General features: G+C 40.0%; 1 protein-coding gene across 2 annotated transcripts; it reads left to right on the forward strand.

Moving 5' to 3' along the window:
- The first annotated feature begins 3,880 nt into the window (after positions 1 to 3,880).
- ano5b (anoctamin 5b) lies at positions 3,881 to 26,459 on the forward strand. Of its 2 annotated transcripts, XM_079284783.1 has the most exons (21): positions 3,881 to 4,144; positions 8,835 to 8,879; positions 11,541 to 11,605; positions 15,347 to 15,454; positions 17,092 to 17,160; positions 17,346 to 17,630; positions 17,903 to 18,022; positions 18,528 to 18,643; positions 18,767 to 18,901; positions 20,003 to 20,108; positions 20,318 to 20,378; positions 20,862 to 21,013; positions 21,118 to 21,192; positions 21,321 to 21,546; positions 21,659 to 21,837; positions 22,044 to 22,141; positions 22,833 to 22,963; positions 23,142 to 23,347; positions 23,528 to 23,712; positions 24,302 to 24,407; positions 24,505 to 26,459. In XM_079284783.1, the coding sequence occupies exons 1-21, from the start codon at positions 4,069 to 4,071 to the stop codon at positions 24,727 to 24,729; spliced, it is 2,769 nt and encodes a 922-aa protein (XP_079140909.1). In that variant the 5' UTR covers positions 3,881 to 4,068; the 3' UTR covers positions 24,730 to 26,459. The 2 variants fall into 2 exon arrangements, with proteins under 2 accessions (XP_079140909.1, XP_079140910.1); XM_079284784.1 differs by lacking the exon at positions 8,835 to 8,879.
- Positions 26,460 to 27,295: the final 836 nt, after the last annotated feature.

Here is a 27,295-nt window from a genome sequence, read left to right on the forward strand (position 1 = left end):
AATAAACCGGATAAATGATGGGACTACGGCGGCAAACATCTTTCTTCTGTTATTGGTTGCACTTATGTACACAAAATATATGATGACACAAAAGACTAAACCATTTTGACCACAGTGACCACATCCACGGCAGCTGTTTTTGAGAAGCAGGCTTAGTTTTTATCATGACAAAAACAATGTAATACAATTCTGTGAATTGGATGTGTTTTGTGTTTGTGGTTCGACACGTGAATCTGATATGATAAATAAACAAGGGGGACCTCGAGCACTCAGTTGCAACAAAGCAGCGGTAGTTTGCACTCGATCTCTCCCTTGTGGACGAAACGTGCACTTTGAATCTAAATTTAAAAATATATATGTATAAGCTATATATTCATATTTGGAGTGTCTATTTGCACCCGGGTGAGAATAGGTTCGGTTTGACAAGCTTGGTTATGTTTAAGAAAAATATACAGAGCCTACAGTGCATTGCATTGTTGACTAGGGACACCTGGGTGCTTGTCTCTGCCATGCCGTACACACCCATAATTAATAGACGCATTGGGTAACATGCTGAAGGCATCTGGCATATATATATATATATATTTGGCAATTGCTGTCCAGTGTCACATATATGATGTAATGTATGATAAATGTTTAACTTCTTCTCTGTAATCGGATTTATTTGTAGACTATTGCAATTAGGTCTGCTACTAACGATTATTTTCATCATCGAATAATCCGCTGATTCTTTTTTTAATGATTGATTCACCATAAGTTTCTGAAACATCAGAAAATACTGAAAAACTGGCCATCCCAGTTCCACTGAGTCCAAGGTGATGTCCTCACATGTCTTGTTTTGTCCAGTCCAAACCTTAAATATTTGCTGTAACTGTTTAAATTGGAGAACAATAACGACATCAATACGGGATTACAGTGGTGGTGCTTTAATTTAAAGCCAATGGTTGAGCATAATATGTTATGATCAGGATACAATAAATAAATAGGATTAACTATTGACACTCAGCTGTGCCTGTTTAGTTGCACTCGATCCCCCCCTAGTGGACTAAACGTGTACTTCAGGTATATCACCATTTTACACTTTATCCAGTCTAATATGTGAGATCATTTACTAGTGTTTATCTATGAGTACCTTTTCACAATACGGGACTCTAAGTTTCCCTTTATTTGACGTTAACATTACCTGTATGACATCATGCAACCTATGGAAAACTTTGCATGATATCTTATCACTCGTTGATTTAACACACATTCTACTTTTTAAGACAAGTTACTAATTAGTTGCATGTGCAGTACCTTCAATGCACTAGCATTAGCTTAGTTGGAGTTGAGTCATGTTGTTTGAATGAAGAAAAATACAACATTCCCTCTTTAAAATGAGTTCCGCATTACACAGTCATTTTAAATGTACAAATCGGCTAAGAAGCTATTGTACAAGTCGTCTAACATTAACCGCTAAACCCTTTAACTACGTGTTAGTTTGTACAGCTAGCCCATTACTTTTAGACGTAGCCCTGTATCGTAACTGGCTCCGATATTAAAGATGAAGCATTCACACTGCAGTGTTTTGACATTTTAATTTGATTGCTACAACGTATACCTTGAATAAAAATGCTTAAAGTGCAGTTTTGACTTGTTAGTGGTGCTGCTGAAGTCAGAGGATCACCATGTTGAGATGGCACTTAACTGTTTCTAAAGATCAGTGCTGTCTGACAGAAGTGTAGGTATTTAAGTACCCTGCATTTACTGCCCAAGGCACTTTACTTCAGTGTTTCCATGTCATGCTACTTTATACCTCGAGGCCGACTCCACTACATTTCAGATTAAAACTGTACGCCTACTTGTTTACTTTGCTACATTTATCGAACAGCTTTTACAGCTTTCACTTAAAACATAGTATAAGCTTTTACGCACTGTGTAAAACCAGTTGTTCCCAAAAAAGTAGTGTCTAGTTGTCTCTTTGCAGTTGAGAAAATTAACCTATATTTTACAAAAATAAACACAAGAAGGTTCCTTGTTTGGCTGCCTACTGGACTACACTACGTATATGTAAAAAAATAAGCTCCATCTTACCATCTACAACAGTGAAAGTCTGGTTACACAGGAGTTTCTTCAATCTAAAGGTGTCTAGGGTCATGTAATAATTTAACACTGACGAGCCAATTTCTATATGATGAGAACGTTTACTCATGATATTTTGCTCATAATACATCAGTAACTTAACTTAAGGGTTCAGAATGTGAAGACTTGTAATTCCATTTGTTTACATATTTGTACTGTTTCGTTTAGTTAAAGATTTGATTAATTCTTCCACGCCTGACATTGAAGCATTAGAAAATAGAGTGAATTTCCATGTTTACATTTGTACAATAGTCTTCACTTCAATTTTATTATCACGGAGTCAGGGATATGTCGCAGGGCCTCCATTAAGTCGTAAAGAGAGCTCCAGTATCAGCCGAAAAACAGCAGCTGTGTTTTTAGTTGAAGACAGTGTACACCAATTAAGGCCATCATTGGTATTTGTTCAATCCTCTGAATGAGGAATTTCAAACCAGAAAGGCCAAGCATCCCATTAACCTCTGGTTATTGGTACAGTGTGGTTTGTGAGCTGTTGAGCTGTTCTGTGCAAACCCAAAGTTGTTCTGAGAGAAAGATTATGCTGATGGTGATAATGGTGATTTTTAAAAGAAAGGAATATAATCGGAAATGTTAAATTGCAGTGTAACAAACATGAAATAGATATAATAAGATAAACAATATGAAACAAAGCACAATAACGCTATACCATGTTAATAAGTTCATTGATCCATTTTTGAGGCTGCAGTTTGTGATGTGGTGGTAGTCGACTGTCGCATACTCTGAGGCTCATGCAACCATCACCCTTTCCTTTAGGAGAAACAAAACGATTCCCACACCTTTTTACACAGGTGCAGTGAACACCTGGAAAGCTGCAAGATAATATACTTCATTCTCTTTACCACTTTCTCAAAAGTCCACAATTCACAAAGGGGCTTGTAATGTCTTTATTGGTTGATAAATCATCGATGCTGTTTTGATCACTTAGGCCTATAAGCCATTGATATGGAGACAATTTAGGTTGCCAGGTTGTGAACAATCCCTTGGTGATTAGTCATTCATAGTTATGTCATTAATGCTCATCAGCTTCTCACTTTTCAATAAGTCATCACGTCTGCAGGTATAAATATTAATACATCATCTTGAAGGGTAATTCACAATACATTTTAATTTGGCGGTTTCTCCCTGCGGTTTTGTCTTCACTAACTGTTTTACTTGCTCAACCAAAAAGACAAAAACTCGAGAAGGAAAAGATGAACCAACGTGAAAGATTTTTCAAAACCTGGCAAACCAATTATAATCTACAAAGTATCACTTAGTTATAAGTGGTACCAATTTCCCTTTGTGAAAATGATAAAACGATGTAGTTTACTTTCCTGGCACACAATGGACTATTTAACTATTATGTTAAATGCATGTGTGCAATATTGGAAATAGCCACAAGATGTCGTCCAGCTATAGAAGACTGAGACTCACTGTCAGCTCCTCGTGTGTGACTTTTCCTTTTTTTATTATGTAAAGATCTCAGGCTCCTGTTTTACCCTTACCACATCAACAAGACTAACAACTCACATGCTTTTCTTTCTATATATGCTAAATATGTTTAAACATTATTTACTTTCCCCTCTCTCTCTCTCTCTCTCTCTCTCTCTCTCTCTCTCTCTCTCTCTCTCTCTCTCTCTCTCTCTCTCTCTCTCCCTCACATACACACATGCACACACACTATTTTGCCGACGAAAAAAAAACAAAAAAAACTCGCCACTCCCCTTTATGAGTCCCTGGTCTTCTCGGGTAGCGCCAGGGAGCCCAACAGGGTACAGTTTCTGTGAGGATCGGTCATAATTTAGATATGATTCATGTTCCAATAATCTGAATCGGACTCATTGATTTCAGTGTGTGATCAGCCGATGTCGTCATCGACGCTCATCCTCTCACTGCCTTTCCCCACATTTGAGAGAAGGTGAAGCCTTTAGAATAACACCGCTGGCCGCAATGAGACGAATAACGGGAAAGGCGAAGGATGAAACTTTGATCGAGCTGCAGAGCGCGACGGATTCACAGACTGGAGGTAATTAAATGCAGATGCACTCATTAACCTTCAACAACTGGTCACGAGGAGGTTTCTGTCTTATGTCACATGTGTAATATATGTATAAAAGGCTGTATTACTTCTACTGCTTGTACTGTAGTAGCTATGGCTAGACTCTGGCAAAGAAACACACTAGCCTGGTGTTAGAAGAAATAATCCTTCATCACATGACCCTTGGGTGGGATGATCCTTATCCGAAAGAACTGATAATGTAATTAAAATAAACCCTTGACGAATATGGGCTACCCTCATGTCGCAAAGCATGTCAGTTTAACATCTGAGTGGCACTCAATTACATACTTGTGTTACTTGGCATGGGTGCGTTTTGGCCACAGCTCAATTCAATTACTATTTTAAGGAACGCTGTTTATATTTCTTACAGTTGTGTATTTGGTGTCAGTTTGGCACCTGTTCTCGTGACTGAGGCTGTGTGCAATTACATCATGCATGAACAGAAAGAGGAAGAGAGTAATTGGAGTCATCTCTACTGGCAAATCCCAGTGAAGTATTGCAGAACGATAAACCCACCATTCAAAAAAACACATTTTTGCACAAAGTAGAGTTTATTGTATGGCTGATTTGTGAGAGATTTTACAGCAAGTTAACAGCGATCCCAAGCCATGGAGGAAAACAGATCAGAAACAGAAATGCTTGGTATTTGTGTGGGGGTATTTAGTCTTTTTTTTGCTTTGCATCGCATGCATGACTCTTACAACTGGGTCATTCTCAAAGGCAGATTTCAGGCAATATCCCAGCCCAAGAAGCATCTTCATCGCCATGTTTTTTCATTGTAAATTAATTTATGTTGACAAACGGGCAAAATGATCAGAAGTGATGAAGCATGTAAACAAATCCATATCTGATTGGATTGCCTCCTCTGAGACAGTCAGGCTGAACTGACTCTTTTCTAAACAGCAAGCCACTTTCATAAATGTGATGGAATAAGATATCATTTGTTGTAGAGCAATCTGTGAGGACAGAAAATGAGTTAAGATAAATAGTTTCCACTTCCATGAAGCTCCGTAGGTCCTGGTATTGGAGGGCTGTGGTCTGTTAAGTGCTGCTTTATCTCATAGCTCCAACAGCATGACAGTTAGTGAAGATGCCATTGACGTTCTTAAGCAACAGATGTGTCAAAACGAGGAAAACATAAGCAAAAACACATCACACATCTACAGTTAAATGGAATGGTAATTGAGTGTTGACAAACAGAGAAGGCCACTTGTGCTTAAAGACTGATACATAACATGCTTTTGGAAAATGTGAGGCTCACTTAAAAGTTATAATTGACCATGCAGGAATCCAGAAGCTTAATTAGATTAGTCTTATGTACAGTAATAAAATAGTTGCTTTGAGAAGATGTGCTAACACCTTCAATTCATGTCCTGAATCCCTGTTTATATCATCCATGTCTCTTCTCTAAGGGACTAACATTTCTATTTCAACCTGTTGTATCCTCTCATTGATATTTTTAACTCCGTATTTAAATGTACAGAAGTAAACTCTCATCATGTTCAAAACCTCAGTGGCTGAAACTTCGATGTCTGTTGAAGTCCAGTAAATGTGCCATGTCAGGAGTCACATGGTTTCCAACAGAAACTTGTCTGGTGCGCTCGTGATAAGAGCAGAACTGCGTTTTACTGCAGATGGCTCAGAGAATGAGAGACTACAGTTTGCCTTTACTCTTGTAACTGTGTTTTGAATAATTACTTGTCTTAATGGCCAATCAATTACATAATAAGTCCAAATGCCGCATTATTAAAAGTGCACCTTGGAACTTCATAAGCAAATCATACATTAAGATGTAGTTACATCACTGTTATGAAAGTGATCAGAATGTACTGATTGTCTGCTATACAGGGAAATAATTCAAGTAATGTCAAGCTTCTTACATGTTTTGTTATCCGCTTTGAGTGTACTGGTTACTGTAAGAAAGGCACAAAAAACAACCACTTGAAACTATTACTCTGTCCGCTTGATGACTTCATTTAGAAATGAAACTCAGTATTTATTTTAGAGTTATTTTTAAAAGATATTTTACATGATTAAAAAGGTGTCAGCTAAACTGTTGTTGAAGGAGAAAAACAACCTGTATCTCGCTTGAATGATAACCGTCTGAAATCAGTAGCATTTATAACACTGCGTCGCTGAAAGATCATCAAGGGAATTGATAAAGATAAAGAAAATAAAGATACTTTATTCCCCAGCATTCACATTGAATCAACACGTATTGAGGGCATATAATGACATCCAAATCAGACCTTTTCCATTTGTCAATCCCACACTCTTTATTATGTTAATCAGCAAATTGTTAATGAAGACACGTGCCTGTTTATCAAGCGTTAGCAGCAGGTTAATAGACTCCTCTTGCTCTGCAAAGCCTTTGTTCAGGCTCTTATCATGGCAGACCTTCAGCCACATGTGAAAGACGAAGGGTCTGTCCTCACCTCGGTATATATATATACACGTGTGTTGCATTACCTCGTTCACAGCTGTCCAAACACTGATTTACAGACAGTCACGACTGACGTCCTACTACTGAACACGACTGGATGATGTACTGTCACATTACATACAGTGACACAGCAGGTACTTGGTGTCATCTGTATTCAGTTATTCCTTTTAATTGGACTCAAAGCTTATCAGTAGCGGGTTGACCGTTTTTCTGTCATCTATCAGGGACAGTTAGCCAATCAGTCACAACTAAGTGCTCCTAATAGTAACTGCTCATATTTGAAGGTGATCATTAAGGTGCTCTCACTCCGCTCTCTGCAGCCATGTCAGACGAAGTCCTTTTCCAGTCAGAGGTGAAACAGAGCCAAAGGGTTGCTATGGAAACAGGCCTCGTAATTGAATTACCCCCTTTGATGGAGGCACGATACTAAATCAGACAAGGAAAGCAACAGAGACTTCCTCTCAACAAACCAGAGGACAACTACAGTAGAGACATTGTTTTGGCTATTTTGTTTGAGATCCCAATTATCTTTTTCAAGCTTTGGTCTTTTAGATTAAAATCAAATGTGGTCTAAGTTTGGAGCATGGCTTCCACATGACTCCCCTATGCCTTGGCCCATTTGCCTGCCCTTTGAGCACATTTAGATGAGGGAAAACAAACACTCCCTTGGGCCATTTAAGGATGTTTTATAAGCTGTTCATAAAACCGTTGCGCTGTGGGAACTATATCTGTCACACAGTACAATATTTCTTAATAAATATCGATTATAAGGCAAATGCTAGTACAGAAACAAGCATACTTACTTGCCCTGTTGCCATCTCACACATTTTCATCATCATCATATCAAAACCAAACAATCAGGCCAAAGGTTGCATGTCATGCAAGCAAGAGAGCAATTTTCTGTGTCCTCAACTGTGTTGACAAGTACTCCTTGGCATTTTATATGCCTTCATAAAATATGTTTATGTTGTGTTGTGTCTTATGTAGATAATACGTTATCCTATCTGTGCTGCACATGACCTCTTATATAAGAGTTTGTGGTGTTGTTACACTTCCCAAGCTTCCCGGGGATGGTCAGGAAATCTCCCCTTTGGGACGTTAATATCCTGATGATGAAGAAACGAAAGTTGTGTTTCTCATCACAAGTCTGATGCAAACACAAAGACACAACTCACACTTCAAACACACTATACTTAAATAGAAAAGAGGATATTTTTGTTACTTTGTCAATATTTTTCACTCCTTACTGTCACGATTCATAGGGTTTATATGTGCCATTAGTTTGTAGTATTTGGTCTTAATCTAACAACACAATTCACATTTGACTGGAGTAGTTTCTGGATTATTCCTTTTGTATGTCAGCTTACTCGACAGGAAATCTGGAGAGAGAGATAGAGAGGATGTCTTGTCGTAGCAGACCTAGACCCGGTTTGAGCTCAGGATGTTGTGGTTTCACTGCATCGTTGTACGCACCACGCCTGCTCGACGATCGGGACTCTATCACTCAGAAGTTTTGGTATGAATTGTAATATTTCAGTCTTGTGCTGTACCATTTCATATCTCCATTTGCCTAGTTGTTAATCATCGAGACAGGCACTCAGCTTGTCTGAGACTGTGTATAGTGAATTACTTTGACTCTGACCCATAGACCAGAGTACTGACCTGCATCACATCAATATTTCATGTACATCCCCACGCTATCCACCTGGCACGAACAAAACTCATGCCTCAAGGGAAGTTGTAGGGCAATCTGTGACATGTTTGTATCACTTCGTCACGATGCAGAGTTGCGGTTAGTCTGCACTCGTTGAAGAGCAACGCAAAACAATGATCTGAGGTGCAGCTGTTTGAAAGGAGTAAGCAGGGCGGTCTAGCTGAGTGCCACCCTTGTGGGAGAGCTACACAAGAAATGTTAATGGTGCTTTTTTTCAGTGAGGAGACACCCACACAGCCTGCTTGAGTCATAGTAAAAAAACATTGTTTTTGTTATTACCCATCACGTCATTTTCAGGTTCGCCACAAGAGATCAAATGTTCTGCTGTGCTTTTATGTTGTTTATTGTCTCTGCAGTGCTAAGAGTAAGTCTTCCATTGGGAGGCTCTTTGATGGATCTGCAGTCAATCAGACCGTCTCAGCACTTTGCATTCATGAATATTCACCTCTCCGAACCTACAGTTTAACACGAACCTGTGTCTATCTGTCTGTCCTTTAAAGATGGCCTTGCAGTGGTGACCATATTCAGGATAAACCTGCACTCAGGTACGGGCAGATCATAGGCTTTATGTGACGCCTGTCTGTCCGTCATCTCATCATCACCTCTGCAATCTCTCTTTTAACCCACTCGCTCTTTCATCATGCCGTACGCTCCTCAATAATGGAGCATCCTTCCGTTTCTGTTCTGGTCATTTTGCACTGCTTTCCGGTTTGTCTGCTGATCAGACCCAGATGTCTGCGTGTCTGTCTGCTCTCTCAGCCTCCATCTCAGCTTCTGAGCCTGGCTCCTGGTAGCTAAGGTTGCTGTGTCCTGTGTTCATAGCTGTGTCCTCTATATATATATATATATATATATATATATATATATATATATATATATATATATATATATATATATATATGTATATATATATATATATATATATATACATATATATATATATATATATATATATATATGTATATATATATATATATATATATATAAATATATATACAGTCCTGTTGGGTTATTTTGTCTGTAAAAAGTTACTTACAGTAATTGACTTCCCAGAAAAAAGAACATTATAGTTATATATCACAATATTAGGTCACATATACCATTACAGAGAATTGTATCCACATCGCCCACTCCTACTATACATGTGACATCCTTTAACTTAAGTAAAGATAGTCACAGCACACAATACAAATACTCCATAATAAGTTTACTTTCAAGCAAGCTGAAGAAGAAATACAAAAGTATTTGCAAAAAAATATACTTTATATTGTATTTTAAGTAAAATTACTCATTTGGCAACAGAATGGCCCATGTTAGAGTGCTTAATCAGCCCATATTGTTTGATTTGTATTACTGCTGTACTACGGTGTAGTTTAATATACAACTATATTTTGTAAGTGGGTCATATTATATATGTACAACTTTGATCTTTAAAGTAAATTATAACTTTATATTTCATATAAAACTACTGAAATGGTGGCTGAGATATCGTCTCACAGCCGTCAGACAAATACTAGACCCCGTATGTCGGTTCACATTTAGAGATGCAGGTTCCCTTTCATAACATTTGTTATGATGACTCACTTTGGGATTCACTGAAGGAGGGCCGCTCTCTCCTGCCAGTTACACATGCTGCCATGTCAAATGAAACTGCGGAGAACTAAATGTGCGTCTCCCGTGGGGGCTACGCATGAGACTCGGAATGTTTGTTCAGAGGCAATCACCGTCATCGGCAATGGAGACTTCATCAGGTTCTAGTGGATTAGGATTCGGCATGATTCGGCTGGGGAATAGTGGATTTGCTTACAAAGCCTTTTTCTGTCTGTGTGATCAGCAGATGCCTCTGAAAACTAACATATTGATATGAGTGACCTCTTACCCGTATATACTGGCCACTGATTTCTTTAAGACCTGAGGGTGAGGGTATGCTCATTTCTGAATTTAAGTCCAACGCTGTTGCTCAGTTCTACAAAAGGCAGCCGACTCTGTGTGCCCCCTTTCTCCATTTATTTGTCTCTCGGCGGGCCCACTACTTCTGTTTGCTGAAGTCAGGCTCTGATAACTGGCTGTGCACAGTTGGAGTGAGACCAAAAAAAGTCAAAAAAAGGAAAGAGAAAACAAAGCTGCTAAGATTAAATAGACTATTGGATGCACAGTCAATGATGCTTCCCACAAGCCCACTGGAAGATACCCCACTGTGTCATCTGCACTTTGTACTCCTCAGGGATTCTGATGGCATATTTTCCTTCCTTCCTATGACTCTCCAGCCTTATCATTGAGCTTCCACATGGAGCCACCACAGTCCCTTTCTCATTGGCTCGCACTGCTGTCTGTAATATCATTGGGTCTAATCAGAGAAGGCTCCTTTGTGTGCTGCATGTGTTTCATTTGAGGGGAGGTAAGACTTCTGGCATGCCAACCTCCAACCTCGGGGCCCTCCCCCTCGATGATGCCTCAATGCACGTTCCAGCCTCCCCCACAGGAAGTGCCGCTTTCCCACCACCCAGGAATAATAGGGAAGCAGGCAGCGAGCAGAGCTACATGAGCACATTCTCTCTGCCAGTGTGGCGGGAGAGAGAGGCACTGCAGGAATGTTGTGTGTCATTTTATGAGAGAGGAAGAGGAGAGCGTATGTGTGTGTGTGCTGCTGCCTTTGTGATTCACATCCTTCCTTCTCTCAACTCAAAAATGTTTGGTTTTGAGTGAACCTTATTATCCTGACATTGTTTTTGGAGCAATTGTTTTCCCTTGTTGGGTGTAGGCACACGTAAACAGGAAGACTGTAGGAAGGATGACTGAAACTTTTTTTAAATAAAACACATTATTACATGTAGTTTAGGTTGACCGGCCATCAGTTTCTGGGTCTCTGGTATTTTATTCTGTACAAGTGTATAAGCTACACACACTAGCACTTTATAAGACACATGCAAGTGTTCAGAAGAAAAATATGTATCATGACAATCAAACTCACTGAACATAAAACTGACATCTTTAAGTCGTCGTTGGACTGTTGCACTGCCCAATCTTTAGTAACGATCAAGTTTCATTATAACATAATAATGACTAACTTAAACAACAATACTTATTTTTCTACTGGACGGGGGTTGAATCAATAATCTTCTGGTCACAAGCCCATTTCTCTCACCCACAACCACCCATTTAATTAAATAAATATATATAAAAAATATATCTTCTTTCTTTTGCAGATGAAAACGGTGGAAATGATGTCAATTCATTACCTGCAAGAACAACACTGCCTGGACCTATAGAGGTAAGCTCCATCGTATCTGTGGGTGTTTCAACAGACTCTCAAATGGGAAGGAAGAAGTCTGACATTATGGGAAATAGTCTTATTTGCTTTTTTAAAACGAGTTAGATCGATACCGCTCTCTACAAGTCTACGGTACATATAAAGCTGGCTAGCTTAGCTTAGCATAAAGACTGGAAACGGGGAAGAAGCTTGCGTGGCTCTATCTGAAGATGAACACATTAGCATACCAACACCTCTAAAGCTCACCAAATAAATTGTTATATCTTGTTAATTCTTGTTAATTTAGTTTGTACAAAAATGTGTAAAGATGGCAATTATTTGTGCGGGGTAACCACTGGCAAATTTTTGGGCCATATTGACTTCCTTTTTCTCCACTGGTTGCCTTGCAACTTCGTGTCAATGACAAGAGCTCAACCTGTTTCCCGTCTTTGTGCTAAGCTAAGATATGTTTATGTAAATATTTATGTTTGTGTCATTTCCTCGGCTTAGATGGCTGACCTTCTGTCAACTCACCACTCTCAGCGCTGAGTCACAAGACCTCTGTGTCTCTAAAAGCTACTCTCATTGTTCCTCGGCGAGACAGAAATAAACTGTCGCTGCTCAAACAGGAGCCAGTCTGTTGTGTTTTCAGTGATACAGTGAGGACAACCAGCAGATGGTTTAGCAATCGTAATTCATAGAACTGATTATAATAAGTCTCTGTGATGTATGACTCTCGGATTCAGTGCATGATTGGGTCAGTGGTAATCGATGAAACACTTCTTTTTTTCAATGTTCTCATTTGGTCAGAGCATGATTAAATAACACTGCAACGAGCAGGCAGCGCCTGTAGGTCTTTTAGTGGATGTGAGGTTCTGATAAACTGGGTGGGGCTCAGTAAACTACTGCACACACTGGCTACGCCACGCCGTCTTTTTTTCTGAGCTGAAAACACTGACTTCATATCTGACTGGAAAATTGAAAGTGGATTTTCTTTCAATGTCATGTTAAAGTGAAGCATGAATATGAATAAACAAACCAATATTTTTCAGAATACATGAATACATTTTGTCATCAAAAAAATATGATATTCTTTCTACAAACACAGGTTACATTTTCTTTCACCATTTTCATGAATTAAAATGTATGGTAAAGGTAAAGCTGTACAAGAATTAGAGAGTTAGAAACGGTCCATTCAACTGAAAGTTCTTAAGTCGATCCTAACGAGGTCCTCGACCTTGTTACATCTAATCACCCCACCACGTGCTCCCTTGACCCAATCCCCTCCCCTCTTCTTCAGTCTATTGCAATTGAACTCCTTCCTTTCCTCACCCACCTCATCAACACAGCTCTTGTTTCAGGATGCTTTCCAACGGCTTTCAAGACTGCCAGAGTCACCCCCCTTCTGAAAAAACCATCACTTGACCCCTCTGATGTCAAGAACTTCAGACCAGTTTCTCTTCTACCCTCTCTTTCCAAAACACTTGAACGTGCTGTCTTTACTCAACTATCCTCCTATCTCCACCAAAACAACCTCTTGGACCCCAACCAGTCCGGGTTCAAAGTCGGTCACTCGACTGAGACAGCCCTCCTTGCGGTGACGGAGTCGCTTCACGCAGCGAGAGCTAACTCTCTTTCCTCTGTCCTGATTCTCCTGGACCTGTCTGCGGCGTTTGTCACTGTGAACCACCAGATCCTCCTCTCCACCCTCAAGGGGATGGGCATCTCAGGCTCTGCACGCTCCCTATTTGCATCCTACCTGACAGGTCGATCATACCAGGTGACATGGAGGGGGGCTGTGTCGGAACCACGCATGCTGACTACGGGGGTTCCGCAAGGCTCAGTCCTGGTTAGGATCTCTTCTCGCTCTACACAACATCTCTGGGTTCTGTTCTTCGCTCGCATGACATCTCTTACCATTGTTATGCCGATGACACCCAGCTGGTCATGTCATTTCCCCCCGGTGACACTCAAGTGGAGGCACGCATCACTGCGTGCTTGGCTGACATCTCAAAGTGGATGACGACACACCACCTCAAGCTCAACCTGGACAAAACCGAGCTACTGTTTCTCCCGGGGAAGGGTTGCCCTCACCGAGACCTGTCCATCACCATTGACAATATCGTGGTGACTCCAACTCGGACTGCGAGAAACCTGGGTGTGACCCTGGACGACCAACTGTCGTTCTCAGCAAACATTGCATCGGTTACACGCTCCTGCAGGTTCCTGCTCTCCAACATCAGGAGGATTCGCCCCTTCCTCACTGACGAGACGGCGCAGGTGCTCATCCAGGCTCTTGTCATCTCTCGCCTGGACTACTGCAACTCACTACTTGCCGGAGCCCCGGCATCGGCCATCAGACCTCTGGAGCTTGTCCAGAAAGCTGCAGCTCGCCTGGTGTTCAATCGCCCCCAGTTCTCCCACACAACTTGCCTTCTCCGTTCTCTACACTGGCTACCTGTAAGAGCTCGCATCCAGTTTAAGACTCTGGTGCTAGCCTACAGGGCAGTGAAAGGAACCGCTCCTTCCTATCTCCAGGCCATGGTCAAGCCCTACACCCCCGCCCGACCTCTTCGCTCTGCTGCCTCGGGGTGACTGGTTGCCCCGTCGCTCAGAGGTCCCTACGGCCGATCGACCCGGTCGCGGCTGTTTTCTGTCCTGGCCCCACAGTGGTGGGATGAACTCCCCACTGATGTCAGGATGGCAGAGTCGCTGCCCATCTTTCGGTGCAGGCTGAAAACTCACCTCTTCAAGAAGGCCTACCCTTAGCCTTCCGCTTAGCACTTACTTAGCATCTATTGTATTCATACTAGCTTATTGCACTTATTGTATTCATATCAGTTTGTGGCACTTATTGCATTCGTTTGTTTCTGCACTATACATTGGCGCTGGTGTATGCTCTTAAATGCTTGTTTGAGGAAAGGACATGCACTTATGACTTCTGGTGACTAGTTGTTCTCTCGAAAACCGATGTTGGATACACTTATTGTAAGTCGCTTTGGATAAAAGCGTCTGCTAAATGACTGTAATGTAATGTAATGTAATGATTCTTTTTCCAGGTTATTTAAAGGTTATGAAATACATATTAACACATACACATACAAAGACACGTACTGTATATTGTAGACACTGATTACAGTACATCACAAACCATAGATCACTTAATCTTTTATCCGTATTAAGAGTGTTGTTAAAGAATGACCATTAATGTTATTAGTGTCAAAAAACAAATTTGGAGTAAGACAATAAGTGAAATACAAAAGTTGATGAAGAACATGCAGAGCATGTTTCTCCTCCACCATCAACTACTTTTGTATAATGACAGACTGTGATTGTACTGTGTCCAAAGTTTCCTGTTTTATGTGTTTTTTCTGCAGTTATTGTGGCCTTCCTCCAAACTTTTCTCCAAAGGAAACAACATTCTCTTGAAATACTTTTCAATACAACTACTCCCTGGAGTCAGTAGCCTATAACCTAAATTACATGTATATTTCTGGGACACAATGTGCTTCTCTATATAATACTGTATATATATATATATATATATATATATATATATATATATATATATATATATATATATATATATATATATATATATCAGTGTTAAAGTCTGAGCCCTTCATGTCTCTCTTCAAGATTATGATTTAATGTCTTGCTGTGTCAGTATCTGTTGTTCCAGTATTGCATGTCTGTTGGCTTTCACTTCCTACTCTGTGAGAAAGCTGAGCATTACATTTTGTTTGTTTGTTTCTCCTTCAGACTGACAAGCTACAACCAAACAAAGACACCGTGTTCTTCAGGGACGGAGTTCGGAGGATAGACTTCGTGTTGTCCTATGTAGATGACAAAGATGGAGAAAAGAAACAGGTAAGTGGAACAGAAACGTGATAAGTTGTCGTCAGTTGACTCCTCAGCATTTTACAGCGTGGCCTGTGACTAACTGTGACACTGTTGACGTTACGCTATTTTTATATCCAGAACAGGAATACGTGGTACTGCTAAGAGGAAATGGGATTCAGGTTATACATTTTGCATGGACACACAACATTCGTGGCTCTCAGTATTTGTGTCAATTAGCTTGTAACAAAATAAGGTGGGCCTACACCTTTTATTTCAATGTGTCGGGTACATATTTAATCAACATTTAGTCATCAATTATAATAATTATGGTATTTGCGGATACCCGATATTAAAGGACTTGGATCATGATTAAAATAACTTGATTGGGACATCCCTAATTTTAAGTAACTATTGCTAGAAATACTGTCTTGCCAATTGCTTACTTTTGCTTATGTTTATTAGATTAATTACTGTATTGTACTTCTTACTTCATATGTGATATACTGTTTATTCCTAGCATTGGCATTTTACAGTTTACTGTACTAATTCATTTTCATTCATGGAATCTCAATGTTTTCTTATTTGTAATCACTTGGATTGAATTTGTTGTCCTTTACACTTTTCACAGTTGCTTCCAGTAAACGGCAACTAATTGTCTTTAACCTTTATTGGAAGTGTGTTTTGCTCGCTGCATAAGCTATCCACCTCCATGCATGTAAGGCAGAGGACTATTCAAAATCGTCATATTTTGAAGCATGTTATGGCTACTTCATCATCACCAAACAGCATTCTGAATCATTGAATGACTGGTGTTTCTCTCTCGGTCCTCCTCAATCTCAGCGCCACATTTTCAATCTTAATTTATCCAGGGAGAATTCACTAAGAGCAACACTCAGTTCTTTAGGAAGGCAGTTTTCACATTCACACCTGAAAGCTGCACAGAACAAGCACAGTGCCAAAGATCACACTGAGCTCATAGGTAGAAACATTTAGTTTGTATCTCTGAAAAGGAAGCACTTTGTTGACGTCGATCAAAACGGAGGAATTGCTTAAACAGCCGACATTCAAATGCTGACAATTTCTTTAAGAAGAAAGATACATTTTAAGGCTCCCCTTTTCAACCTCAAGGAAACAGACTAACCTCAAGTAGTCGGTTGCATTGCTTTTAATCAATTTGCTGGAAAGCTATTTATTTATTTGATTTTTTCCTCCGTTTAATTGCAGTTTAATGCTTGTGTTTGCCATATTTGTATTTAGTTTACTCCATACATGTTAAATAAGTGTATATGTAAATGTTTTTGTGTCATTTTCCAAAACACTTTATGTATTAAAGGTGGTATAGGTGTTCTATTATCATTGTGTTGTTGTGTGGCCAGTCGTCACAAAAATTTTTTTCCCCATTCACATTTATACCACTGTCATAAATGTGCTCCTCACTGTCCCCACAGTATTAATCTCGGTCAGTGATTGAGAGTTTGCCCCCTCCAGTGTCCATTGATAGGGCCATTAAATTGTCCCCTGAATCCATTTGTAAGTTATAACAGTATCTTTAAAAAAGCATGTTTTTGCAGAAATTTCGTATGTATGAAGGTAAACAACATGCAAAGACTTTACGAGTGCGTGTGGCTCTCATGCCTGTGGTGTGTGTGTGTGTTTATCCACAGGAGAGGCGGAGGGCCTTTGAGGCCAACCTTGAGAAGGAAGGACTGGAGCTGGAAACGGAGGACAAATCGGTAAGAAATGAAACCACAGAGTACCTCCACCACCTAGTGGATAGTTTGCTGAGGCACACCCCATTGTCCAGGAAAAGTCTTAAAGGGATTGCTCACGTTATACTGCCATCCATCCAAGTACTTGAAGGAAATTATGTATAAAATAATATGTATGTTTTCCTCTCCTCCATCTCTCCTTGTATCAGGACTCCAAAGACCAAAAGACATATTTCTTGAAGATTCATGCACCGTGGAATGTACTGGCCAGATATGCTGAGATCTTAAAGATCAAAGTTCCCTTCAAAAAGAGTAATTTCCCCCCCGCTCAGGATGTCCCACTGGAGTGGCTCTCACATCCTTTCCGCTTGCCAGAGCACATTATGCGTCCACAACCTGACTACTTCACCTCCCCATTCCAAAATACCAAGACCGACTTCTTCCTTATCACTAACAAAGATACTTTCTTCCCGCCTTCCACGAGAAACAGAATTGTGAGTAATTATTTTTCTAAAATCAGAATACACTTTTTTACACCGTAAACATCTCCTGGGTCTAAGATTTGAGTATTTATGAATAATTAATCAGTTTAACTCTCACAGATATTCTGTACAGACTGACCCTTGGGGAATTGTTCTAGCATTTACTCCACAGTGTTAGAACGTGCTTGCGCAACAATGAAGGGAAGTGCAAAATGCATTGAGCTAAGACGTTTCTACAAATACAAATCCTTTAATCTCTTGCTAAACCTTGTCCTTGTTGTAAGGTGTACTACATCCTGGCTCGTCGCCCGTACTGCAAAGAGGGTCAGACAGAGAGAGACAAGACGGGAATCAAGCGACTGCTCAGCAATGGGACGTATACAACAGCCTTTCCACTACATGACGTAAGACACGGGGAAGAAAGGACAGACACATGTAGAGGTCAAACATATCGATGGTCATCTACTTTAGCTCTTCCATTTCATGAGCTGTTTTACTTCTACTTCATCACACCGGGAGAAAACTGTGACCAGCTACTATATTAATCTAGGTTAAGACTCAACATGCAAGATTTATTATGTTATGCATATACGTATAAGTAACCCAACGCCATATTAAGCATATTAAGTCTATTTCACAGTTCCAGAGCAATTATATTTAAATCAGCATGGCTTCAGAACAATGTGATATATTTATAGTTTTAAAGTGTTTTTTTTTCTTTTTTACTTCAACAAACATTTGATGAAACTGTTCAAAATTTTCATATTAATAGAAGGAATATAAGGAATAATTCAACATTTTCAGAAACAAGCTCATTCTCTTTTTTTGCAGAGAACTTTTTTCTTTAATTAAAAAAAAAGGTTATTTTGCTCAACAGCCCCATATTGCATTGTTTCTTTTTCCTTTCAGTGTCAATACTGGAAAACGGCAAGAAACACTGAGTGTGAGAGTGAGCGCAACAAGTTGTACAAGCACTGGGCCAGGTTCCTCTGCTTTTACAAAGAGCAGCCTCTCAACCTCATCAGGTAAACAAGCAACATCTCAATGCTGTCACCCTTTGTTGTCACACAAGAACAAATGTTACTGAAGCGTGTTTAGTGAAAACTTTCTTTAAACCAGAAAGTTAAACGTGCTATATTTCGTTGTAGGAAGTACTATGGGGAGAAGATTGGGATCTACTTTGCCTGGCTGGGCTTCTACACTGAGATGCTGTTCTTTGCAGCCGTCATGGGTGTTATATGTTTCACCTATGGAGTGCTCAGTTATGATGACAACATGTCAAGGTTTGTACCACCAGAGGGTGTCAGGGAGCTGATAACCAAATGGCCCAAAATATATGGACATCCAAATACACCCAAATGTCAATTTTGACCGTTTAACAAACTTTAATCTGCTGCTTTAACTGCCTCCTCTCTTTTGGAAAGACTTTCCGCAAGACTGTGCAACCTGAATGCATGTTTGCTCCTATTCAGCCACAAGAGCTTAAATGAATGTTCACTGATGTTAGACTATAAGGACTGGCTCACAGTCTGCATTCTAGTTCATCTCAAAGGTGTTTGATGGGCTTGAAGTCAGGGCTCTGTGCAAGCCAGTCAGGTTTTTTCACATCAAATTTAGGAAAACCATGTCTTTATGGACCTCCTGAGTTACCTTGAATGTGTGAAGGAAACTTTGTTTGGTGATCGAACAATCAAAAAACAGAGAAAATTCTTGATGAATTAAAGTAAATGCATATTGAACTGCATCAAAGGTATATCAAGATTTGTGCAGTATAATCCAAGTCTCATTTATTCAGTCGTACGCTCACTAGATCCCAAACACATGCACAAGTGTTTTTGATAGTAAGGCTTTAGCAGAGATGCATGTGTTTGGGAAGTACTTACCATACGATTGGATAAATAAGACTTGGATTAACGGCTGTTGTGATATAGTTTTTCTGTTGTTAAACACAGATCCCATGTACTTCATTATTTTATCAAGATTTTTCTCAGATCGTTGATTCTCTGTTTCCCATTGGGGCATGCAGGAAAAAATAAGTTTTCTTTAAGAATACAAGGCAACACGGGGTGAGTAATCGACATACAAATGGTCATTTTGGGGGATAAGTATTCCTTTGAATGACATTGTATACTGTTGCATAAAGATTTATTGGAACTAAAGCGTCCAGCACCAACTTGGAAAAGCAGCCTCCAACCAAAAGTACACAGAAGTATGCGGACAGAGGGATCCACATACTTTTGGCCATGTCATATATGAACTCTTATGCCTTAAAGATTGATAGATAGACTTTTATATTCAAATACAATGATGGCCTGTTCAAACTGAGATGCTAGATTGTTGTAATTGTTATCATTTTTTCAAGTCTCTTTGTTTTCTCCTTTTAGCCACGAAATATGTGACGCCAATATCGGAGGTAGTATCGTGATGTGTCCGCTTTGTGATAAAAAGTGTCCTTTCTGGAAGCTGAACTCTACGTGTCTCTCGTCCTGGGTAAAACATCACACTTTATGTTCATTAGACACCATTGTAAAACCTAAAAGCACATATTACAAACTATCATTTTCTATTAATCACATAAGTGTGTGAGACGTCTTCCAATACCTGCAGTTAATTGTATCCTGCTGTGTCAGCAGTATGTCGCCATGTCCGTGCCCTGCACGTCTCTGAGGAACTTCTTTTTTTCATAATCTCTCTTCCAGCAATCCCATCTGTTTGACAACGAGGGAACGGTTTTCTTTGCCATATTCATGGGGATTTGGGGTAAGTGTCAGTCGATGCTGCTCTTACTGCGTTTGACCTGTGCTGGAGACCCAGTTTATTCCCCCTCCTGTGAGACAGATTTTCACAATTAAAGCCTTTTCACACCGAAGCATGAACCTTAATCTGTACTGCTTGAGCCCAAAACAAGATGCCAGCACAATTATGTTGTTATGTACGAAGCAGTCAGAAAGCACGTCCAGCGCAATGAAGGCAAATAGCGCCAAAATAAAAAGCTGGCCTCATGAGCAGCATGCCAAGAAGTGTTCTAGCACAGCTGAACCGCATTACACTCCTAAAACTCAACACAGGTATTGTCTGTTTTCAGTCAGTGTAACATTATTCAGGTCAAGATGTGCCCAAAGAAATGGATGGACACAGCTGCACAGCATCAGACTTCTCATCGTACAGCAACATTTTGTGAAAGATGAATTCCAAGCTAAGATTTTACAACTTTTTGTTCCTTTCTTCAAATCTACTTGGCAGTAACTCTGTTTTTGGAGTTCTGGAAGCGACGTCAAGCCCGGCTGGAGTACGAGTGGGACTTGGTGGACTTTGAGGAGGAACAGCACCAGCTTCAAACCCGGCCTGAGTTTGAGATCCGATGCACTGAGGAGAGACTCAACAAGATCACTGAGGTGCTTCGAAATGTGGAAATGAACACAACAAATATGTACTCTGTGGTTTGCAAAAATTGCATCGCAGCTACACTTCTGAAAGAATAAATTGTAAAATGTTTCAGAAAATGGAGCCGTATCTTCCTGTCACCAGCAAGTGTCCCCGCTTCTGCCTCTCGGTTGCCACTGTTATATTCTGGGTAACTGAATATTTATCTCGGTCCTGTGTGTTTGTGTATGCACATGTAGGCTTTTCACAACAATACCTCGTGAGTATTTTTTACCAGCATCGTCACATACTCAGCTTTACACGCGTGTGCTCCCACAGATTTCCTTGACAGTGGCCTGTATTATCGGGGTGATAGCATACAGGCTGGCTGTGTATGCTGCTTTTGCAAGTATCATCAAAGACCCCATGAGGAAGATCCAGTTGGTGGGCAGATTCATCACTCCACAGCTAGCAACGTCTGTCACCGCCTCCTGCATCAACTTTGTCATCATCATGATCCTCAACTTTTTCTATGAGAGGGTGGCCGTTTGGATCACTGATATGGGTAAATTGGTTTAATCTGATATTCACTAAGGACAATAGAGTCATCTTTGACACCATGAACATATGACATATGATCTTACACTGATTTACTATCTGGTGTTTGCTTCCTGCAGAAATCCCAAAGACCCACGTTGAGTATGAGAACAGGCTGACCATGAAGATGTTCCTCTTCCAGTTTGTCAACTACTACTCATCGTGCTTCTACGTGGCCTTCTTCAAGGGGAAATTTGTTGGTTTTCCTGGTGACTACACATATATGTTTGGCAAATGGAGCAAACTGAGGAATGAGGAGGTGAGTTTTCTTGCCCTGTATACAATAATGATTGAAGTTATGTATTTATTTTAAGTAAGCATCCTCATAGAAGAGGGACGGTTCATGCTGTAACATTTTCCCACATTTTTCTACCAGTGAGGACTGCTTCATAATCTGGTGCTGCCAACAGGAAGTGCATCAAATGAAAGTATGTTATGTAAAGTAAAAATGTCTTGCTGTCATAGTGTGACCCTGGAGGCTGTCTGATTGAGCTGACCACACAGCTGGTGATTGTAATGTCAGGAAAACAACTCTGGGGGAATATTCAGGAAGCTCTGCTGCCGTGAGTCCACCCAGTCTTTCACCTCTTACTTATTCATCTCAATAAGCCACCATAACAAGAGAATCATTTTCAATTCAGATTTTCAATTGCAATTTGCATCTTGTGGATTTAAAAGATGAATATGTTGTGTGCACAAATTATCATCAAGTAGATTTAATTTCCTACTCTGCAGCTTGCTTCAGATGCTCACATCCTCTTCAAAATGGAGAGAACTCAGTTGATGACGTTTAAGCTTCTTCTTTTGAATGCCACACAATGAAAGTTTGGCTTCTCCACCCCACAAACACAATAATTATAAAGATCACAACTGACCATGATCAGCTATATGCTCACGCGGAAGATTTACGTATTGACACGAAAAAGCTTCAAAGTTTAGAAGAAGACATTATCAGCCCAAATCAGTCCAGAGTGTTATACACTGTCAGTACTTGTCAAAAGCAACAAATTACAGGTACAGGTACATGTATGCCTACAACAAATGGTAACCCGAAAGCTAATCGTAGTTGTTGCAAACTTTCATGCATACTTTTAAATAACTTCGCGCAAACTTTAATGACTGTAGGACTGCAGCTATAAATACTGTCGTCACTGTCATGATCAAGGAACGTCTCTCCGTAAATGACTTGTTGGCTTTGTGAAAGTCTCGACGTCAGATCTCCGCAATTTGGCATCTGATTCTTCTTCTTGACAGGTTGATACGTAACTGGTGGAGTAGCAGAACGGGACGGCACCATCCCGAGAACCATTACAGCCGTTGGGAGCAGGACCACGTCCTGCTGAACTTCAGCCAGCTGGGATTGTTTTATGAGTACTTGGAGATGGGTGAGATACTTCACTTGTTTGCAATACAAAGATCATATCTGGACAGGAGAGCAAGATAAATTGCTGTACGATAGATATGGATGCTGTCTTGTCTTCTATCCCTGTATTACATTTATTGTCTTCCACTCCCACTAACTATCACTAAGTCTCTCTGTCTGCTCTCTCTCTCTCTTTTCAGTGGTCCAGTTTGGTTTCATCACGTTGTTTGTGGCCTCTTTCCCTTTGGCTCCGCTGCTGGCTCTGTTCAACAACATTCTGGAGATCAGGGTGGACGCCTGGAAGTTCACCACCCAGTTCAGGAGACCAATAGCGTCCAAGGCCCGAAACATCGGAGCGTGGCAGGAAATCCTCAACGGAGTGGCCATTTTGTCTGTTGTTACCAACGTCAGTGTTATATGTGTAGTGCAGGAATATGTTTATTTGTCTAATCTGTGCTTGTTTCTGTATTTGCATGTATGATAAAGATTTAACAGGCTGTCAGAAGGACATAATATTTATTTGCAACAATTTCACTGCAGACTCAAACATTTCATTGAAAGCCTTTTGTGCTTTCTTCTGTCTCAGGCTTTCATAATGGCGTTCACCTCCGACATGATCCCCCGTATGGTCTTCCTGTATGCCTACGGTCAAGATGCCAGCATGAGGGGATACGTTAACAACAGCCTGTCAATATACAACATATCTCAGATACCTGAGCGCAACATGCCCGAGGACCGAGACAACTGGTTTGATAACTCCACCACCTGCAGGTATTAGAGCATGAAGAGCTTGTTGTGCCTCTGGATTTAGCTTATGCATTCAGCTTTGACATTTTTGAGGAGCTTTAAAGTTGCACTAATCATTCATTTTTATATGAACAACTGTTCAAATCTAATAGCATCGTTTCCAGCTGCAAACGGCAGCTGTTTCCAGCAAAGAACGATCTGATAAACACTCTGTACACTGTGGTGAACAAAGAGACAGACACATTTAGAGACTAGCTGGTAAATATAGTGGAGCAGTTACATGCTAGAGAGCCAGATATTTGCCTCAGGAGTTAGTAGAGAAAAAGAAAATAGTTAGCCATACATGTTAGCCATATCAACTTTATAGGGTTATGATATATCAGTCTTATGTTTCAGCTTGTTGTATTGCCCCAGAGTGGATAAAATGAGTCATTGTTAAAGAAGTATCATCTGAATTAATACATTTTGCTTTAATTCAAGAATAAGTGTTTACGTTGTGTGAGCGTTCTGGAATGTTTCTATAGCATTAACTGATGTGTGCTGGTATCAGCACATTTTGTGTCATGATTACATTGATGAAACATGACTGACTGCATGACATCGTTTTGTACAGATACCGTGACTACCGTTACCCTCCAGGCCACCAGAAGGAGTACACTCAGACCATGCAGTTCTGGCACATCCTGGCAGCCAAAATGGCCTTCATTATCATCATGGAGGTAAGACAACGGCGCTTCTTCCCACTCCTTGCTCAAAGAATAAATGCTCAGAATTAAAGGACTACATCTTGACCATATGATTATTCTCGCGCTGCAGCACGTTGTGTTTGTGGTGAAGTTCTTCGTGGCGTGGATGATCCCCGACATCCCTTCAGGCGTGAAGGCTCGGTTGAAACGAGAACGCTACCTGATTCAAAAGGAGCTGCATACCTACGAGGTGAAGAGGGTCAAACTGGAGCTGAGTGCCAGTTTCATCACAGAGCCGCAGTCAGAAATGTCCTTGATGACAGACAAGCATGAAGTGGTGTCTGAGTGCCTGTAGGCTCAAGCTTCGAGCCACAAACGGACCGAGAGCATCCATATACAAGGGCTCCTGTCTTTGGGTTGAAAACGCTGTTATCTTTTATTGCTGAATGGACTCCTATATTAGGATGCAACATTTCGCTTAAAATCATCTTTTTGTGCAGCTAAAACATTCCTGTGCCGTATCTTTAGTGGGGAAATAACAGCAAAGAGCAGAAAGATTGTAAGTGCAGCCTTTATCATTCCCTGTGTAATGTCTTCTGTCTGAAAAATAATAATCTCTGTATGTACCGATAGAGTTAGAGTTTGTGTTGTTAAATATGTGACATTAGGTGTACTTACCCTTTAAAGAGTTGGCTGTGATATCATTGATTAAATGTTCTGCATGTGATTCTTCTGATTAGAATACAAGATCAAGGACCCGACTGGGTAGAAAAGAAAATATGTGTCCGTTTTAAAAATGTTTGTGGTTAAAAAATTCATATCATATTAGAGATATATCTTATGCATCACATATCCTTTTTCTGTCATTTAACTATGAATGTAGACTTACAACTTTACTTTTTTTGAATTGGTAGCTCCATAATGTTAAGCTCCACTGAGCTATAGCTGGGCTATGAGATTGTTATGAGAGGTAGTTTAGAAAAAGTCTCTCAACCAAGTACTTCCATCATACTGCCATGATACTGTAACAATCAGAAGTGTGGGTATCAGTCCACCCTGTGTTAGTAACATGGTGACAGCAGCTGCCGGCTCGTGCATCTCATCTTCCAAATGTATTTCTAACTTGCTGCGGGACCAATTAGAAGATTTCTACCGAGAGAAAAGACTCCACAAAGGAAATCTCTTTACAATCAGTTTATGTGCGTGAGTTGAGGTCGATCATGTGTCGACTTTACTCCTCCTTGTGTTACACATGGATAATAAATGGCCTGTATTTCTGTTTTCACATTTCACATTATTGGTGTCTCCACATACATTCATAAACAATAAACAACATAAACAATTATAACCGCCATAACAGAGATAGACAGAAAGGAGAAGAACTTCTTGGGCCCTGGTTGGGATACATGTGAGTGATGATTTCAGTGAGGGACTCTTAGTAACTGGTTCATACTCTCTGGTTACCAAGTGTTCCTGTTAATATCAATAATATAGCATCTATTTGGGTGCAATTAGTTGATTGATCTGCTTCTGCTCTCTGGCCTGAAGCTTTTCTATTTGGAGTCACTTATCATGACGTAATAAGTGTGGCTGATTTCTTATTTTGCACTGTTCATTGACTCATAACGACTATTGAGCAGTATTAGTTCAGACAGTTCTTCAAGTACATTTTATTCTATAAATGGCTTCTTTGTCAAGGGACCAGAGAGGTCAAAACAAAAAGGTATTGTCTTTATTTACAGTAAATACGTCATTTTTTAGATACAGAATCACTTTTTATCCTGTTTTCTGTGTTTGTATTGAAACCTCTTTGTACTTTACTGGAAATGATGCAGTTGTGATTTGAGATATCAGCTAATTATATTTGACAGTCGCAAGCTAAGCCTGAACAACTCACATCTCAGGATTAAACATCTGCTCATGTTTGTTGGGCGTCACTTGTTGATAAAGAATGCAGATGTCAGACGCGTGCAGAGCTTGTTCCTGCAACATGTATGATGTATTTCCCAACAAACAAATGCCTTCAACCTCTGTGCTGACTTGTTTTTGTATGATTTTGTATTGACAAAGTGTCCTATCTGAATTCTAAACCTATTTCATAAAACATGTTGCTGCTGCTAGTCATTGCAAAGTAGCGTTTTTCTTGCATGAATTGCTTTAAATATCTAAAATCTTTAAAATGCAGGGAAGCTGTTAATATTCACAAAAAATTAAGAAATAACTGGTTGTGGTGTAAGTTGTTTTTTTTGCACACAACATAAAAACAGATATAAAAATCGACTTCAATAAGACTTATACTGCGGAACGTCTCCCAATGTTTTAAGATGTGGAAAAACACAATACTTTAAATAATAGCTGGTGTCTGAGGTTTTTTCCACAAATAAAAATCCTCCATTATCTCATTGACAAATTCAGAATCTATGAACATGTAAAGCATGTTAATTTCACTACTGGACACAAGATGTCTCCCTCGTCTGTGTAAAGTCCACTCTTAGTATTTCCAAAACCACACTTGTATCAACAGTATCTTGGACCATGATTGACTTTCAAATTAGTTTTGATACCTCAAGTGTTAAACTGAGATTTAAGATGAGCACACACAAACTTCCTCCCTTCAGCAGGTGAACATGAAAACAAACTTCCAGTCAAACTCTGCTTCACACACGTCATTATGCACAGTGAAACTCAAACACACGTCATTATGCACAGTGAAGCTCAAACATCCAAGAGAAGCAACAATAACCAACACACAGTTTTACATGGAGAGTGACTTTATAAAAAACAAAATAATATATAAAAAACATGATTTAGCAAAGGACACAGTGTGCCAGTATTACAGCAAGATGCAGTGTCACGTGTGACCACTAGATGGTGTCCAATACCAACAAATGACAAGAAAGACATCGATCGCTTTTCTCCTT

The sequence above is a fragment of the Melanostigma gelatinosum genome (assembly GCF_949748355.1).
Source record: "Melanostigma gelatinosum genome assembly, chromosome: 2".
NCBI classification, from domain to species: Eukaryota; Metazoa; Chordata; class Actinopteri; order Perciformes; family Zoarcidae; genus Melanostigma; species Melanostigma gelatinosum.